The sequence below is a fragment of the Orycteropus afer genome, unplaced genomic scaffold, assembly GCF_000298275.1.
Source record: "Orycteropus afer afer isolate SDZICR_OR568_19922 unplaced genomic scaffold, OryAfe1.0 scaffold00042, whole genome shotgun sequence".
Taxonomy (NCBI): domain Eukaryota; kingdom Metazoa; phylum Chordata; class Mammalia; order Tubulidentata; family Orycteropodidae; genus Orycteropus; species Orycteropus afer.
Window position 1 is genome coordinate 6,584,050 of NW_006921629.1, and position 16,992 is coordinate 6,601,041.

The 16,992-nt window shown below is 48.2% G+C and overlaps 2 protein-coding genes across 2 annotated transcripts; both read right to left on the minus strand.

The window, feature by feature from the left end:
- Positions 1-943: 943 nt before the first annotated feature.
- On the minus strand, positions 944-12,702 carry PIGS (phosphatidylinositol glycan anchor biosynthesis class S). The gene is made up of 12 exons (XM_007937370.2): positions 12,669-12,702; positions 12,270-12,409; positions 12,070-12,181; positions 10,843-10,932; positions 10,453-10,544; positions 8,264-8,471; positions 7,852-7,994; positions 6,838-6,952; positions 4,276-4,421; positions 3,432-3,532; positions 1,615-1,825; positions 944-1,219 (listed from the first exon to the last, which is right to left on the minus strand). The coding sequence occupies exons 1-12, from the start codon at positions 12,700-12,702 to the stop codon at positions 944-946; spliced, it is 1,668 nt and encodes a 555-aa protein (XP_007935561.1).
- Positions 12,703-14,725: 2,023 nt separating this feature from the next.
- Positions 14,726-16,649, minus strand: ALDOC (aldolase, fructose-bisphosphate C). Its single transcript, XM_007937371.2, has 8 exons — positions 16,538-16,649; positions 16,241-16,452; positions 16,105-16,159; positions 15,849-16,009; positions 15,656-15,739; positions 15,236-15,410; positions 14,938-15,137; positions 14,726-14,821 (listed from the first exon to the last, which is right to left on the minus strand). Exons 1-8 carry the CDS (start codon positions 16,647-16,649, stop codon positions 14,726-14,728), a joined length of 1,095 nt encoding a protein of 364 aa, XP_007935562.1.
- Positions 16,650-16,992: the final 343 nt, after the last annotated feature.

Here is a 16,992-nt window from a genome sequence, read left to right on the forward strand (position 1 = left end):
GCGAGTTCCAGCCTCAGAATCTTTGCCTGGGTTGCTCTTTCCCCATATGACCTATCCTTGTTATTCTGGTCTTACCTTTAATGTCAAAGATCCTATCACATCCAACCTAAAGTACACCCCTCACTCCCAATCGTTAACTCATCAGCCTACTTTTTCTAACACATGCTTTGAAAGATCAGCTAAGTGGATGCAGACACTGCTGTTTCCTATTATGCCCCCAGCAGCCCCCAGCAGCTAGATAAGCCCATAGCAACCAGTGCTCAGTAACTTTTCCTTTTTTGAATTGATGAATGAGGACTTTCACTGGTACAAATTATTCTCTCCAACTCCCTGCTAAACACAGATGTAGCCAACAGCATTGTTGGTTAACTACCCAGGACACCCAGAGGGACAAGAGCACATGGCCAGGTAGAGGTTAGGTGGACTTGATACCGACAATTAAAAAAAAAAAAAGATACCAGATAACTGCTACTTACACGTAAATGAAGGAAGAATTAAGAATATGATCATACGTTGTACCATTTTAATTCATATCCAACCAATGTTTATTGAGAACCTAGCATGTGCCAGACACTTTCACAGGTTTTATCACATCTAATATTCACAACAACCTAGTAGAAGTGTGTGCTACGTTGAAAACAAGGCAGAAGTACAAGCTGCTCCTGCCCGCAGAGAGAGGTAGGGAGGGCCTTTCAAGTTCAAGCCAGATGATGCCATCCTCTGAGACTCCTGGAAGCATGAGGAACAGGAAGGCAGAGAGCTCTTAGCCAGGCAATGGGAAGGGAAGACGAACCCATCTTTGAGTGTTGTACTTTGGTTGCTAGAAAGGCAACAGAGGAGACTGGAGACAAGTCATTGCTGGCAGGCCCCATTTATGTGCCTCTCGATCTAACACCTCCGACCTGGCCTGAAAGGAAGGGTCCCTACTGAGATGCCGCCCTGCTCAGTCTATCTTCTCAGGCTTCTTCCAGGACTTGCGGGTCTCCAGAAAGATCTTGACCAGGGATAGGAAGATAGGCACAGCCATAGGCAGGAAGAGCGGGATATAGATAGCAAACTTCTGGTCATCAGGAAAATAGAGGAGATGGAGGAGTGAGGGGTCAAAAAAGGCGCGCTCCGAGGACGTCACAGCTTCCTGGCTGGCAAGGAAGGCAGAGGCCAGGTGTCCAGTGGCCAACTCCTCTGCTGCCTTCTGGACTGCAGCTACTGCCCTGTACACCTAGGAAGGGGGGGACAGAGTTAAAATAAGTAAAAACTGGTAAGGTGGGGAGGGCACTGGGCTTATAATGGGCCTTCTGCCCTCTAGGGAGTTGGCCTGAAGTTCATCTAGGACAAATGGAAGTCAGTATAATAAAAGGGTGCTGGGTGTATTTTCTCAGGGCCTGCTCAAAACCTCACTCTCCCATTTGGGCTCCCGAGATGGCATGCCCACACACACCCTGGACTCCAGATAGCTCTCTCTGGTCTCACTATACCCTGGCCCTCACTGACTCTCAGAGATGGCATGCCCACACACACCCTGGACTCCAGATAGCTCTCTCTGGTCTCACTATACCCTGGCCCTCACTGACCTCTCCAGTTCTAGACCACAGAATCCAGTCCCTGGCCATGTACCTCAGAGGCCACGTCGTCCTTGATGACAATGTTGCTGATCTTGCCCAGAAGCTGGGCCAGAGAGGTGAGGGTGGTGGTGGCTGTGGCCAGGTTCTCCACTGACCGAGCCCAGAGCAGCCGGTCCAGCTCCCAGCTCATCAGCCCATCTCTGTTAGGCCCGGAAAGCAGGCATTTTGGAGGCACCTGGGGCTGCGTAATCCCAAAGAGCAGCCTGTAGGAACAGCCAGTAAGTTCAAGGTAGCTAAGACCAGAAGGTGGGAGAAGATTCCTAGAAGAGGTGCCCTAAGTCAATGATTTCAACCTTACCCGAACCACAGGGCTTATAAGGCAATGCCTCAGGGTCTCGAAGAGTGAGCAGCAGCAGCAAGCAATCCAGAGCCTCGACCCTGCTTCCCCCAGTGTCTCAGCTGTCACCCGTCCCTACATTGGATGTCCAAGATCTTGTATGTGGAAAGGGTCCACGGCTGACAAACTTCTGATGACACCAACTGTCACGGACTGAACCGTGTTGCCCCAAAATATGTGTCAATTTGGCTAGGCCATGATTCCTAATACTGTGTGCCTGTCCAGTGCTTTGTGATCTCATTATCCTCCATTTTGTGATTTGCTGTAAGTCCTGACCTCTATGTATTAATGAGGAGCTCTGGTGGCACATTGCCTGAGGCATTTGATTGCTAACCAGAAGGCTGGAGGTTCAAACACACCAGCCACTCCAGGGAAGGAATATGGGGCAATCTACTTCCATAAAGATTTATCACCTCAGAAACCCAATGGGGGTTGCTGTGAGTGGGCTTTTTTTTAATGTGTTAATGAGGCAGCATTAGTTTATATTTGTTATCTTAAGGAGGTAGGATTAGGGTAGGATACAACACCCTTACTCAGGTCACAGCCCTGATCTACTTAGGGGGAGTTTCCCTGGGATGTGGCTTTTATCTTACAAGACATAAAAGGAGAGAGAAGAGAGCAGACAGAGGGACCTCAATACCACCAAAAAAGAAGAGCAAGGAGCAAGTCCATCCTTTGGACCCAGGATCCCTGTACCGAGAACCTCCTAGACGCTGGGGGAGACTAACGCTAAGACACATGGAGATCTCCAAGGAACCAGGCCCAGAGATGTTGAAAGGAGACAAGGATCTTCCCCAAGAGCCAACAGAGAGAGAAAACCTTTCCCTAGAGCTGGCCCCCTGAATCCAGACACATCCAATCTCCTAACCTGTGACAGAATAAATCTGTTTGTTAAAACCATCCGCTTGTGGTATTTCTGTTACAGTAGCCCTAGATAACTTAGACACCCACTTTAATTTAATCTTTTACCCTCTCTTTGGAGAAATGGGGCCACTGGGACTTAAGAATTAAAGGATGATCCAGGACCATCTTTAACATAAAGGTACGTGTGCTGTGCCTCTCTAATCCTACACCCATGCCAGACATATCTAATCAATCAGAATACTCTTTTTCTGATGAGCCCAGCCACAGCCTTAGAATTCTCAACACAAGGCTTCAGGCAGCCATTATCAATCCATTAGTTAGTAAAAGAATTAACAGCTATTTTCTTAAGCACAACTAACCATGCCTCATGAACCTGATATTCAGGTCCACTTTTCTCAAAATAGGTTTTGTGAGCAACTAGTCCTACTTAGAAAAAGGATGAAACAATTCTTGGAAACCTCACTTGGCTTCCCAGTGGCTCTAGGTACATCCCAAGTGTCCCCGACAGATAAGAGCTCATTCTGACTACAATCTCCCTCTAGAACTAAGGACACTGTGGGCAGACTTTCAGTGGCCACACCCCCCAAATGGAACACCCAGGGCCTCACCGCAACTGAGCCAGGAACACCTCCATCACTCGTACCATGTCCACCTCGACTCTCAACGGCAGCCCCGAGACATTGTAGGCTTTGGGGTCAACGTTGTATACCTGAAAGGGGGAAGGAGACTGCTGGCACACCACATCAGTCTGTTCATAGTAGCTCTTCCCTAAGTACTCGGAGGTTAGGAGAAAAAAGGAACAGTCTCTGCTCTTTAGAGACTATAAACCTGATGGTATAGCTAATAATTTTTGAGAGGTACTCAGCTGCTAGCTGCAAGGTCAGTGGTTTGAATCTACCAGCAGCTCCATGGTAGAAAAGACCTAGCAATCTCCTCCAGTAGAATGACGTCCTAGGAAACCCTATGTGACAGTTCTACTCTATCCTACAGGATCACTACTGAGTTGGAATCAACTCAATGGCACAAAACAACAAAAACTACTGTTAGGAATTTACAAAAATTACCTCTATCATTTCCTCAAAAGTCCTATAGAATAAATTTTTAAAATCTCATTTTAGAGTTTTCACCCATGAGAAACTCCCATTCTAAAAGGGGAGGCGAAGTTCCCAACCTTGCAAGACTCCCACAAACAGGGCCAAGACCTGAGATATACACAGAATGGTTATAAATAAGTGCAAACTACTAAGTGCAAAAGGGTCCTACGGAGCAACAGCACTGACCAAAATAGGAAAGAGTGGTGCTGACAGAGGAGTGCCACGAGCACACAGCCTCCTCACCTCCTTGGTGCCTGCCCCTTCTGCAGGCTGGGCCACAGAGGTCACCAGAAGCAACAGAAGGAACAGTCTCAGGGGACATCCGTCTCCCTGAAGCAGAGTCTGGTATGATTATTACCATAATGCCACCCCAGCGGGGACTGTGGAAGGCATTGGTGGACACTGGAACCCCATCCTTGTCCTGAATGTGGAGGGGGGAGTGGGCAAGCTCAGGCACGTAGAGTAGAAAGTTGAGCACAGGGTAGAGGGAAGCGGCACTGGATCCTGTGATGCAAAGAGAAGGGCAGGTAGAAGACCAACACCCCGGACCTGCTCCAAGTTCCAGGCCAGCCACTAACTCGCTGCTCACCCACTATGGGCCTCAGCTTCACCAACTGAAAATCTCTAGGATCTCCTCCAGTCTTGGGTTTCTGTGGTGTAGGACCTCTCGATATTCTCCCACTATATCACATGGATGAAGTACAATCCCGGGTCCCTACATGCCCTGGAATCTCCCCTCCTTTACGAGACCCTCTTGGCTCTTTTGGCCACTGCCACACTATACACATACTACTACAGCTAGTGGGAAGCACAGGTATAAATCTGACCTCATGTCAGCAGTTCCCTGTTTAGTATTTTCACAGGTTGTCCATTAACATCAAACCCCACAACACGGTCCTTTTTGTAAGCTCTGGCACCTACTGCTTGCCTTACAGCATCATCATTTCAGGCACACTAAACCTCTGGCTCTGAATGTCTATGAGCTCTTACTCTTCTGCATCTAAGCTCACAGTTCCCTTTACCTGAAACATCCCTCTATGGAGAAGGAATTTGCCAAGGCCTCAAGTGCTGCCCGTCCCATACACCATGGTCCAAACTGGCCTACCCCTGGTGCCTGAAATTCCACCATCAGTGATATATTCACCTTGGTTTGCCAATTCTTGGTCACATCTATCCTTCCCAGATTCTACCCTAAAAAAGGAAAAACTATACTCCTGGCTTCAAGGTTCCTCATCCTCAATCAGCAGAACTGTCAGTTCAAAGTCAACCTCCAAATCCAACTTTTCAGCTGTTGTCCATCTTTCCTATGTGTGACCATGTCTTTCCTAGAAGGCCTTCAGGAATGAAGACCCAGACTATCATGTGGAGAAGGTGCTGGGAATCATGGTTAACAAATGCTTTGTGTGTGTGTGTGTGATTTGGGTGAAAGTTTATAGAGCAAATTCACTTCCCATACAGCAGCTCACATACACTTTGTCTCATGACATTGACTACAATTTACCACAATGCAACAGCACCCCTTTCACTTCCTCCCCATAGTTTCCTCTTCCCTGTGTCCATCCCTCCATGTACTCCTGCCCCCTGAGCTGTCTCCCTGTGCATACACAGCCCTTCTATTCTCCCATGACTATTCTCTCCAAATAGTGTATCTACCTAGTGTAAATGTTCAGCTCATATGCCTATCTTTCATTTGGCTGGAAGCCATAGGAGTGGGTTCAATTCCAGACCTGAAGGGCAGCTAGAGGCCATAGTCTCAGGGGTTCCATCAGGCTGTATCAGGCCAGCAAACCTGGTCCTTTTTTTTTTTTTTTTTAAATGATTTTGTGTTTTGTTCCACATTGTTTTCCCACTCTATCCAGAATCTCCTAAATAGATACCCCTCTGAGTGGTTGACAGTGGTAGCCGGGCACCATCTAGTTCTTCTGGTCTCACAGTTGTATAGGCTGAGGTGTACCAGTCACTTGGACTAATTGTCTCCATGACTCTTTGGTTTTCTTCATTCTTCTTTGCTCTGGAAGAGGAGAGACCCATCGTTGCATCTAGATGGCCACTTCCAAGCTTTTAAGATCCCAGTTGCTACTTGCCAAAGTAGGCAGTGGAACAATGTTTTGTGTAGTATGTTATGCCAATTGAGCTTGATGTCCCCCGTGACTACGGTCCTGAGCCCACAGGTCCAACTACTCGCTCTGGGTAGCTGGCTGTGGCTAAGAAGTGACTATAATCTTGTCCCTTGTCAGCTCTACTATATACCTGGGAATTCTTACAGAACATACCAATACACTTGTGGAAACAGTGTCTGCCAACCCTATACATGGTATTGGGCACACTGCCCCCTGCAAAGACAGACCTAATAGTTCAGCCTGTCCACCCACCTATCCACCCATATATCCATGTTTGCCTTCACTGACAATGCAGTACTGTATGTCTAAAAGGGTTCATCTTTGTTGTCTGTACCTCCCATGCACCTATCTATGTTTTCCTCTCCCTCAATGCCACTGTGTTGATCACTCACATTTGGTACAATGCCCTTCTCTTCACCCAAATCAATACTTGTCTCTACCTTTCTAACAGTATTTCCTACCCTACCCTCCCATCCTGGTAACCAACAAAGAAAATTTCCTTCCATATATAAACCTTTCTGTGACTTTTTACAGTAACAGACTAGTACAATATTTGTCCTTCTATAATTGACTTATTTCACTCAGCATAATGTCCTCCAAGTAACAAATGCTTTTGGGTATGAAGGATGGAGCTACCAACAGAACACTATAAAAAGGGGATCTTAATCCTCAGAACTTCCCCAACCCCCTCAAAGCACCTCAACCTGGGAACCACCACTATATACGACCCTCTTCCAGCCCCAGGCTGGGCCTGCAGAGTCCCTCCCTGGCCTAGCAGAAAGGTCCTCAAATAAGCTCACCCAGCCGCGACTCCACAGGATTGATGACATGGGGGAGGCTGTGAGTAGCCAGGTAGTAACTGGAGGTGGCTGGGTCAAAGCGGGGGTTGACTCCCAACACTGCATAGTATAGGATCTGTGGAGCAAAGGGGGGGGGGTGTTTATTGAGTGATATTCTACTTATATTCCAAAAAAAAAGAGAGATTTGGGGTAACTTAAGATAAAATTAGTACAAGGCAAATGTAAGAAACAAAATTAGGGCAGAAAGAAAATAAGCATAGGAAGGAAAAAAATAAAGTGAAAAGCAACGTTAATATATACCAGATACATGCTTTGAAAACCACACATTTCACCAAGCTCCCTACCAGCCTAAACAAAGATGGCAACAAAGAGTCGCATAACTCAGTGTCCACAAGATAAAATCAAGCCAGCTATTCAGAAGTAATTACTCCCACTACTAAGACCTGGTTAGCAGTCAAGTGCTTTTAGCCACTATGCTACCAGAGCAGCCACTCCTCGGAAGGAAGGTTGGGCAATCCTACTTCTGTAGTGATACTGCCTCGGAAACCCAAGAAGGGGTCGCTATGAGTCAGGGCTGACTCGATGGCACATAACAACAACAACAACAACTAAGACCTGATAAAAATTTCTCCCACGTTTCCACTAAAAGGACATTGTGTGATATAAACAGCAACATACTTTGCAATATCTTTATTGTAACTTCATTAACATCTTTCAGGAAGCTTTTTTAAAAATAACTTCCTGGAGGATGGCTGATGGCATAACATCTAGGCACAGTTGGTAGAAACAGTGCTACAGAGAGCCATATGGAAGCTCGCTAGCTAACAAGCGCTGATGGAACCCCCGCAAGACAGGCATCAAGGAGGGAAAGCAAAGGCCCTAGAAGCTGCCCGCAAGACACACAGACACAGTCACTCACATAGACACACACACCAGTACCTTCCCTCATGATGCTCAGGTATTTGCAAAAAATGGTGCAGCCAGGACAAAAACTCAACTTGCTCCCAGCCTCACCTGAGAGTCCACAGAGAAGTTGCCGGCAGCACTGAGAGCATTCAGGAAGGGCTGCACGTAGCGCTGGACAGCCCCCTCGATGTCCCAATGGACGTCATGGGACTTGGGGTCTGGGTTGAGTAAACTGAAGGTGATCTCATAGCCTGTAGAACAGGAGTCAAGGAAGTCAGAAGGCACCTGGGGATCGAGGAAGAGAGGCAGACTGTACCCCTGGGCTGAGGTTTGTTTCTCTCTAAAATGGGGCTGGTTGCCACTGTGGAACCAAAGGGAGGATAAAACTAGTGCTTGAAGAAAGAGTTGAGAACAGAGAATAAAGGAGGAAGAATTTTGTGTGTGGATTCCCCCTCTGCCCCACTATCATCACAGAATTCATTCCCTTCTCCCTTCCCATGGCAAAGCTTGATCACCCTACCCAAGCTGGACTTGAGAGGCCGCCTCTTATCAGAGCTCCATTTGTCCTCTGGAAGGTGGTCAGCCAGGGCGGCAGCAAGCACATCCTCAGTCAAAGACATGGCTTGGGCTACCTGGATTATGCGGCGGCCAATGATGTTAAAGGCCTCCTGGTGCATTAGCCCCCGTATGACTGCTGTCCTCTTGGGTCCAATGTAGCTCATCTTGTCCTGTGAAGGGTGAGCAAGGGACAGGATGCCCATGGCTCACAGCTCAAGAAGAAAGCTGAAGAGCATTCTGGCTACTGTCTTCAAGAATCTAGCCTTCTATATTCAGGTGGCCAGCAAACACATGAAGAGATGCTCACAATCACTGGCCATCAGAGAGATGCAAATCTTAACAACAATGAGATACCGTCTCACCCCAGCACTGATGGCAAGGTTCAACGAGACAGAAAATAACAAATGCTGTTGGGGATGTGGAGAGATTGGGACTCTCATACACTGCTGTAGGACTGTGAAGTGATACAACCACTGTGGAAAGCAGTCTGGCAATTCCTTAGAAAACTGGAATTGGAGATATCATTTGACCCAGCAATCCCATTACTAGGTATATATCCTAGAGAAGTGAGAGCCAGGACAGGAACAGATATATGCACACTCATGTTCATTGCAGCACTATTTACAATAGCAAAAAGATGGAAACAACATACGTGCCCATCAGCGGAAGAGTGGATGACCAAACTATGGTACATACACATAATGGAATGCTATGCAGCACTAAAGAATAATGCAGAATCTGCAAAACATCGCATAATATGGATGAACTTGGAGGACATTATACTGAGTGAAATAAGTCAATCACAGAAGGACAAATACAACATTAGTTCGTTGCTGTGGAGGGTCAAGGAAAGCTTTATATATGGAGGGAAACTTTCTTTGCTGGTTGCCAGGGGTGGGAGGGGAGGGGAGGGAACACTGCAAAAAAAAAAAAAAAATGCATTGACCCATGTCACTTTAGTTTTGTGTATTTCACTGTACATAAATTATATTTCAATAAAATGCATTAAAAAAAAAAGAATCTGGCCTTCTGCCAGTCACCAACAGGCCTGCACCTCTTTATAGACTGATAGAGGGTTATTAACTCAGTGTTCCTGAGCTATGGGTATATATGAGTCTTGTCATTAGCTTCAGATTCCCTTCTTTTCTCCTGGGACACAGAGGTCTAGACACCATCCACATATTCAGGGGCTGGTAAAATGCAGAACTGGGAACTAGGGATAGCATGCAGGGCAAGAAAAGTGGAACAAACAACTATAAAGTCTGATACTAAACCATGACACACGGCAAAGAAGCAAGTACAAGGATGTTCACAGCAGCGTTGTTTCTAAGTAAAAAACCGAAGACAGCCCAAAGGTCCACCAGCAACCAAATAACTGCATGTACTGTAATGAACCATCAGATAAAAGTGAAAATGAAAGCATTAGATTCAGTTACACCTATTATCATGGGTGAGTCCTTCAAACGTAATGTTGAACAAAATAAAAGTTACAGAGGAACAAGTGCTGTATTATACCATTTACACAAAACTCAAATACACGTCAACTTAGAAATGTTCTTTAAAGAGACAGTATATGTGATAAAATGCTAAAGAAAATCAAGAAAATGACACATACTTTATGGTCACCTTGTGCTCCCCTTTGGAGGGGAATGTAACCAGGAGGGGCACAGGGCTCCAACTATATTACTACATTGTAGTTTGCAAGCTGGCAGTGAGTAAGTATATAGATGTTTATTCATATGATCATTCCATTATAGAAGAATTAAGGAATCCATTATTATAAATTTAAAAAGAAAATGGTAGCTGGTATAGCTCCCACCTAGCCTTCCGTTCATAAAGTAAGAAAGTCAATGTTTTGGCTATATCATCATCACAACTCATTCAAACCGGTTTCCTTCTTTTTAATCCTGATTTTTCTCCCCCTCAACTTTAACTCGTCATTGGCACTTTAACCATATACATGAGCTTGGTCTTGGATTTAGAAAGACCATGAGTCAACGAATAAATCCGTTTGCATTCTATTTTAAAAAGATACGGAGAGTTTTCTGTAGTGAATGGAAGAAATGAGCAGCACTATTGCAAGGAGGCTGACCTAGGAGAGGACTAGCTGAAGGGACAAGGCAAGGCTGGCAGCCTCTCTGCTTACCTTACCTGTGGAAGGAGAGAGGAGTGTTCGGAGATCACATACACAGTCAGGGAGCCCTCCGGTTGCTCCAGTGGCTCAGCTAACATGGCTTCTGCCTCTGGAGACAAGAGCAGGTGGTGTAGCAGAAGGACAAACACCATCCTGTCTCCCTCCGGTACCCAGAAAATTGAAACCACCTCTCTACCTCCCACTCACACCCAGGTGACATTTTGGCAAGGCCTGAGCAAACCACTTCTCTAGCCCTCAGTGGTTCGAGCTGAAACCCAAGGTGCCTCATTCCCAGCTTTTCCAGAGAGATTTTGGAGGGAAGCCAAGGTAGGAAAGCAACACACTCAAGATAGCAGAAGGAAGGAAAGGGATTCAAGTCAAAATGGTGTGACTGCCCTTGTCCATACCTTGCACGCTGCTCAATGACAAGGCCTCCTCCTCGTGGTCCAGAGCCCTTCGATAAGCCTTCTGGAAACGACATTTGATTTTCATTTTGTCTGGGAGGAAAAGGAAGGAAGAAACATGATGGGAAAGGCAAGTCTCACTGTGGAAGAATTTTGATTTGTGTATATCTTCATCCACAACCCTTCCACCCCCAGCCCTACAATGTTCAGTGCCTGAGAACAGCAAGATGACTGTTTGCAGAGAAAATGAAGACGTTCCAGCCAACTCTAATGATTTCTGCATGGATGATATAAAATATTCCACCTGCCCCAGCTCCTGCCTCTTGGACTATGTACACACTGCAGTACCTGCCACTGGGAAATCTATTACTATAATCATTACATTAATGGCTTCAAGTACTGCCCAGGCCCCAAAATACTTAGAAAGTTCAAAGAACATTCCTGATTAAAACCAAAGTACATACTTAATGATGAAATACTAAATACAGTTCCATTAAAGTTAGTAAAAAAACATGGATGCCTGCTGTCTCCTCTATTTTCTATTATTCAACACTGTTCTTTCTGGAGATTCTAACCAACAAAATAAGTGAAGAAACAGACTTACAAATATTTTAAAGAAAAAGACCAAACAGCCATTTTTGAAGACAATATAGTTATTTCCCTAGAAAATCGAAGAGAACCATCTGAAAAGCTATTAGAACTAGTAACAACAATTCAGTAAGATGACTAGATACAAGAATACATAAGAATCAACAGCTTTCTAAAGAAAAAAAAAGAATCAACAGCTTTCTGATAAATATATACTAGAAAATATCTTTTAAGAATAAAATCGCTACCTTAATATCAGTGAATTTAGCTTTCTTTTAGCCAAATATAACTCTTCCTTCAGAGAGAGCTTCTAAGAGTTAAGTGTTTAACTACCTTAATGGGGCACCCAAGAGCTCTGATGGCACGGTTTTAAAGCATTCGGCTGCTAACCTAAAGGTCTGCAGTTCCATCCCACAACTCTGTTCTGCGGGAGAAAGACAAGGCAGTCCACTTCAGCAAGGATTTACAGTATGGGAAACGCTATGGGGCAGTACTACTCTGTGCTACAGGGTCACTATGAGTCGGAATCGACTAAAAGAAAGTGGGTTTGGGTTTTTGGGGGCACCCAGGATCCTTCTACCCTAACCCATCTCTGGACCGAGCTCAGACCGGAAGGGCAGCCCTGGCTCCCCAGGAACTCACATTTCAGTGGGATCTCTCTCTCATGCACAACTGTAAAGGGCAGCTTCTCCTGGTCATCCAGGGGCACCGATTCCCGGGTAAACACGACAGTGACCGGTACCATCAGCCGGAGCTAGGGGAAGAAACGTCAGGGCCATCAGCTGAGTCTCCCTCCACCTTGCGGGTGGGCTATCTCCTGGTGCTCCCCTACTGAGTCTCACCTGCAGGGCGTTCAGCGCACTGATCTGGGAGTATGGCAACGGGGCCCGGTACGTCTCCGTGGTCTTCCACCAGAGTGGCAGCCCCAGCACGATGGCCACAGCAGCGAAAAAGAGAGCGGCGCGTTTGCCCCGGACCACCTCTGAGGATGTGGGGGTACCTACTGAGGCGCTGGGGTCGAGCTCAGAAGCCGGCCCCAGAGCCAACGCGGAGGAGGTAGGCAACCGGTGCCTAGAGGCCCTCGGCCCGCATTCGCAGAGATCCCCCACCCGAAGGGCAAGTATGAAGGGACCCCATCTGAGGCGACCTCTACCCCCGCGTCTGCGGGACCACCATCCCTAGCCCCGCATTCCTCCCTCGAGATCCACGAGGCACAGGCCACCAGCCCAGTTCCCCCGCACCTATGTCTGTAGCTGCAGCCCCGGCGGCCGCCATGCTTGCTCACGGCTGCTCAAGCAGCCGAAGGGCGGAGCTGCGTGAGCGCCCTCCAATCGTAAACCCCGTAGGAAAGGTACCGGAAGGCAGCAAAGACCACTACCGCTTCTTAGCAGCATTCCAGACTGGTAGGAGGGAAGAATCTGGGGGAGGTGGGCGAGGTTCCCAAGGAGCCTCCGTGAGAATTTGAGAGGATAATATACAGGACAGGAGGGGCACGTGAGGGCTCTGCTGGTTCCAAGACGTTGGTGGGGACAGCTGATTAATCTCCCGCTTTCCTGTAGTACACATTCCCAGCCCCAGGGGTTGAGAACGTAAATTCTGCAGTCGTTAAATACTAGCCAGAAGACCGAAGGCAAGTTCACATCCCTGAGCCTCAGTTTTCTTCTCATCTGTAAAATGGTGAGCGCTTTCGTAGAAAGAGCCTCAACGCTCTCAAATGTCAGCTGTTACCATCACTGTTTATCATCCCTTCATAGCCTTGGCTCCAAACGTGGAGGTAGCAAGCTAGAAACTTTTTATCACAGTTGGCACACAGTGCAGTGTTTTAATTCACTTTGAATTCACTTCTAACTTGTAAAAATCTAGATATTTAAAAATCTTGAAAATCCTTAACACAGACTTTGGATCCTGATCACTTGAGTTCAAATCCTAGCTTCCCCAGGTACCTGAGTGAGCTTGAGCAAGTTCATTAACCTGTGACTGTTTCCTTGTATTAAAATAGAGACAGCAGTACTTACTTTACAGGATTATTGTATTAAATGAGTTAGTTTAGGTAGTTGTAGAGTGAGTAGAACAGGTCCTGGCAGGAGTATGTGAAAACTGCTACCACAATGTTAACTATTTTTGTTATTATCAGGCCAGGCCTACATTCCTACAGGCAGAGTGGAACATGGTTTCCTCAGTTCATGTAGAATACACCCAGCAAGTTCTCTAATCTCTGTCTTACTGGTCTGCTCACACAGATTGAGGTGCTCAGCCAACCTTACATTCCAGCCAAGTGGTCAAAATTCAGCATGAGACCCTACACCAAATCTACCTTTTTCCCAGACTCCCAAGTTGTCCCCCTCTGTGTGTCCTTCATCCCCAGACAGAAGTGGGCTGTAGCACTTGGCAACCTCCTAGGTACCCTGCCCAGCCTAGCAGCCCCTAGAGCCTTGCAGGTTTCACTTGCTGTGTAGAAGCTCAGGTGTTTTGCCGTGGCTTCTCCTAGCTGAGTGTCAGGCCCCACCAGGGCTCAACAGAGCTGCCATGTGAGACTCCTACCCCCTCTCTCCTAGCCTGCCCTGCTGCCTCCTTGCTTGGGGCCTTGCACAGAGTTTGCCTTCATTTGCTCTAGTTTTGCCTCACTCCCTTCTGCATCTGCCTAGTGCCCCTGATGTGGCAGTCCCTGGAACACTTGCAGCCCTTCACTACTCCAGCCTGGGGTATCAAGAGGCAAGAGCCTGAGCTGGTGGTGATGAATGGATGTACCCCTCCTCCATAAACCTGAAGCCCAGTCGAACTCAAAACTCATCCTCTAGTACCACAGTTGGAAGGCCCAGAGATAGAATCATCAGTAAAGGTCAGGAACCTGGAGGCGGCAATTTGATGTGGAAAACAAACAGACAAAGCAGTATGTTTGCTACCATTTATTTGCTATGTGGTATGTACTCAAGGCATGTACTCAGGGCTACTGTCCTATCCTCTGGTTCCAGAAGAGAGGGCAGGCAAGAAGGAGAGCCCAAGGAGAAGCTACCCCATCATGGGGAAACTGTAAGGAGTTACAGGAGCACACAGAAGACCCAGGCATTCTGCTCTGAATTCTAGCAAGTCCTCCTGCCCTCAGTCATCAGGGGTTTCCTATCCTCCCATCCTGTGGTCCCAGGTGCAGCAATGGAAGGGGAGGGGGGGAGAGAAAACGAAGAGAACTCAGCACTGAATGGAGGCCCTTTGTTCTGCATGGCTGTTTGGCCTAGGCTTTAACTACAGACAAAACTGGGTGTAGGTGGCCTGGGCAAGAGCTGTGGAGTGGTGTCGGTGCTCAGTAGGCATGGTTGGCAACGTAGAGGGACTGTGCTGCAGCTCCCCCATCTTCCCCACTGCCTTCATACTTGCCTTGGGCTGCAAGCCCATTCACCTGTAAGATGGGAGAAAGAAGGGAGAGGTATGTGAGGGAGAGCAGCTGGACACAGGTTGAGAAAGCTCTGGGTGCTGCCCCCCGCTCAGCAACATATCACCCCTTTAGTTCCTAACCTCAGCCCGCTTGATGAATTCCTCAGTGGCTGCCCCAGCATTGTCCTGCTGCCCTCGCCAAGTGTTGAGTGCAGAGGCCTGCAGGGCACGCCCATAGGAGAACGTGAGGGCCCAGGGCCGGGGAAGGGGGCAGCGGTTGATGGCATTAAGGTTGAGAGATGCCTCCTCTTCACTTTGACCTCCTGACAGGAAGGTGACACCTAGGATGGAGGAGAGAAGACAAATGTATTGGCCATTCCCTTATTCCCAGGGTGAGAGACCCTTGAAGAACCTGAGGAGGTCCTTAGCAGGGTGGTACCTGGGACAGCTGGGGGCACAGTGCGACGCAGGGCAGTGACTGTGGCCATTGCGATCTCCTCTGGGGTATACTTGATGGGACAGGCATGGCCAGGGGTCACCATGTTGGGCTTCAGCAGGGTCCCCTCCAAGTAAACATGATGGTCACTCAGGGCTTTGTACACAGCAGCCAGGACCTGGGGATCAGAGGGATCAAAGTTTCTGGGCACCTTACTGGTCCACTTACCACTCTACATTTCCTTTTCAGGGGCTGGGAGCCACAGATTATGTGAGGGTTCAGTAGAGGCTCAGACCCATAGGCCTGTTCTGCGATCAAGTTAAAAGAGTTCTTGGGAAAGTACATCTGGATCTGAATCAGGGGCTATGGGGAACAGACTCCCCTGTCGAGTTGTCCCTGGGGTATGTTTCTGGGCAGACTCACTTTCTCTGTAACATACTGGCAACGTTGGAGGTCATGGTCTCCGTCAGGCAGGATTTCAGGTTCCACAATAGGCACAATACCATTCTGCAGGTGAAAGAGTGGCTTGGGAGGGGCAATAGGTAAGATGGGAGGAAGGCCGAGTAACCCTCTCCCCACCAGGCACAGGACACACATCTGACCACCCCCCACACACCTGCTGGCAGATGCTGGCATAGCGGGCCAGCACGTTAGCATTCTCCAGAATGGCAAGTGCTGAGGGCGTACGCTCGCTGATTTTCAGCACACAGCGCCACTTAGCGAAGTCAGCGCCGTCCTTCTTGTACTGGGCACAGCGTTCTGAGAGCCCATCCAGCCCTGCAGACACAGTGCCAGCCTCATCACCCTGCCCCTCTTTTGCCAGTAGCAACCTTCCAGCACCCGTGTGGTCCTAAAGCCTATCCACCCTGTACCTTGAGTGGTGGTTTCTCCATCAGTTCCAGCTAGAGGCACCACACCCTTGTCGACCTGTAGGGGGCACACATGCAGACTGCTGAACCTAGGCAGGATTCCCTTGCCACCCCTCCCACCCAGGGCCCATGGCTGCACCTTGATGCCCACGACAATGCCCTTATCCTGGATCATACGGACAAAGGGGACGCCATTATCATCTTTCTGGTAGAGGGTCTCATGGAAGAAGATGACGCCTCCAATGCACTTCTTCACTCGGTCGTCAGCACTGAACAGGACCTGGCGGTACAGGCGGCGGTTCTCTTCCGTGTTCTCTACCCCAATTTGGCTCAGCCGCTTAGCCATGCTACCTGGAGGCAAACAAGGAAGGTCAGCAAAGCGTCCCCAGGCCTCTCTGAATACCTCTACCCCACCTAGTCACTGGCCTCCACCTACCTACAGACTCATCTGCAGCCAGAATGCCTTTGCCTGGAGCCACAATCCGGAGGGCAATGTCAGACAACTCCTTCTTCTGCTCAGGAGAAAGCGCTGGGTACGAGTGGGGCATGGCGACGGCTCTCTGGAAAGGACAGAGCACTCTAGGATGGAGACAAGACCCACTGCCTCTTCTGCTTCCTCTCCCGGCCAGAAGGGCCAAATGGCCTGTCCCCCAGCATGGGCTGGGAAGACAGCAGTCCTTGGCATGGGTCCTGGCCATCAAAGTGGCACCAGGCTCTCTGACAGCTAGCAGGCTTAGAGCCCCAGTTCCCACATGTCCTTTTGTCCCTGGTAGGCACTCTTCCCAGCCCCAGGGAAAGATGCAGGGTGGGGGTGGGGAGGTGAGCAGCTACAGGTCTTGCGAAACTGCTTCTCTATTGACTGACGCTAATCCTTCTTCCACTGAATTCAGT

Coding starts and splice junctions, on each gene's coding strand:
- PIGS (XM_007937370.2), bottom strand. CDS start 12,702: ATGGCGGCCGCCGGGGCTGCAGCTACAGACATAG. Junction 7,995..8,263: donor GCCTCTCAAGTCCAGCTTGG/GTAGGGTGATCA, acceptor CCTGTTCTACAG/GCTATGAGATCACCTTCAGT. Junction 4,422..6,837: donor TCCTGTGGAGTCGCGGCTGG/GTGAGCTTATTT, acceptor TTTGCATCACAG/GATCCAGTGCCGCTTCCCTC.
- ALDOC (XM_007937371.2), bottom strand. CDS start 16,649: ATGCCCCACTCGTACCCAGCGCTTTCTCCTGAGCAGAAGAAGGAGTTG. Junction 16,453..16,537: donor GGCTGCAGATGAGTCTGTAG/GTAGGTGGAGGC, acceptor GTTTGCCTCCAG/GTAGCATGGCTAAGCGGCTG. Junction 16,160..16,240: donor GCATTGTCGTGGGCATCAAG/GTGCAGCCATGG, acceptor TGCCCCCTACAG/GTCGACAAGGGTGTGGTGCC.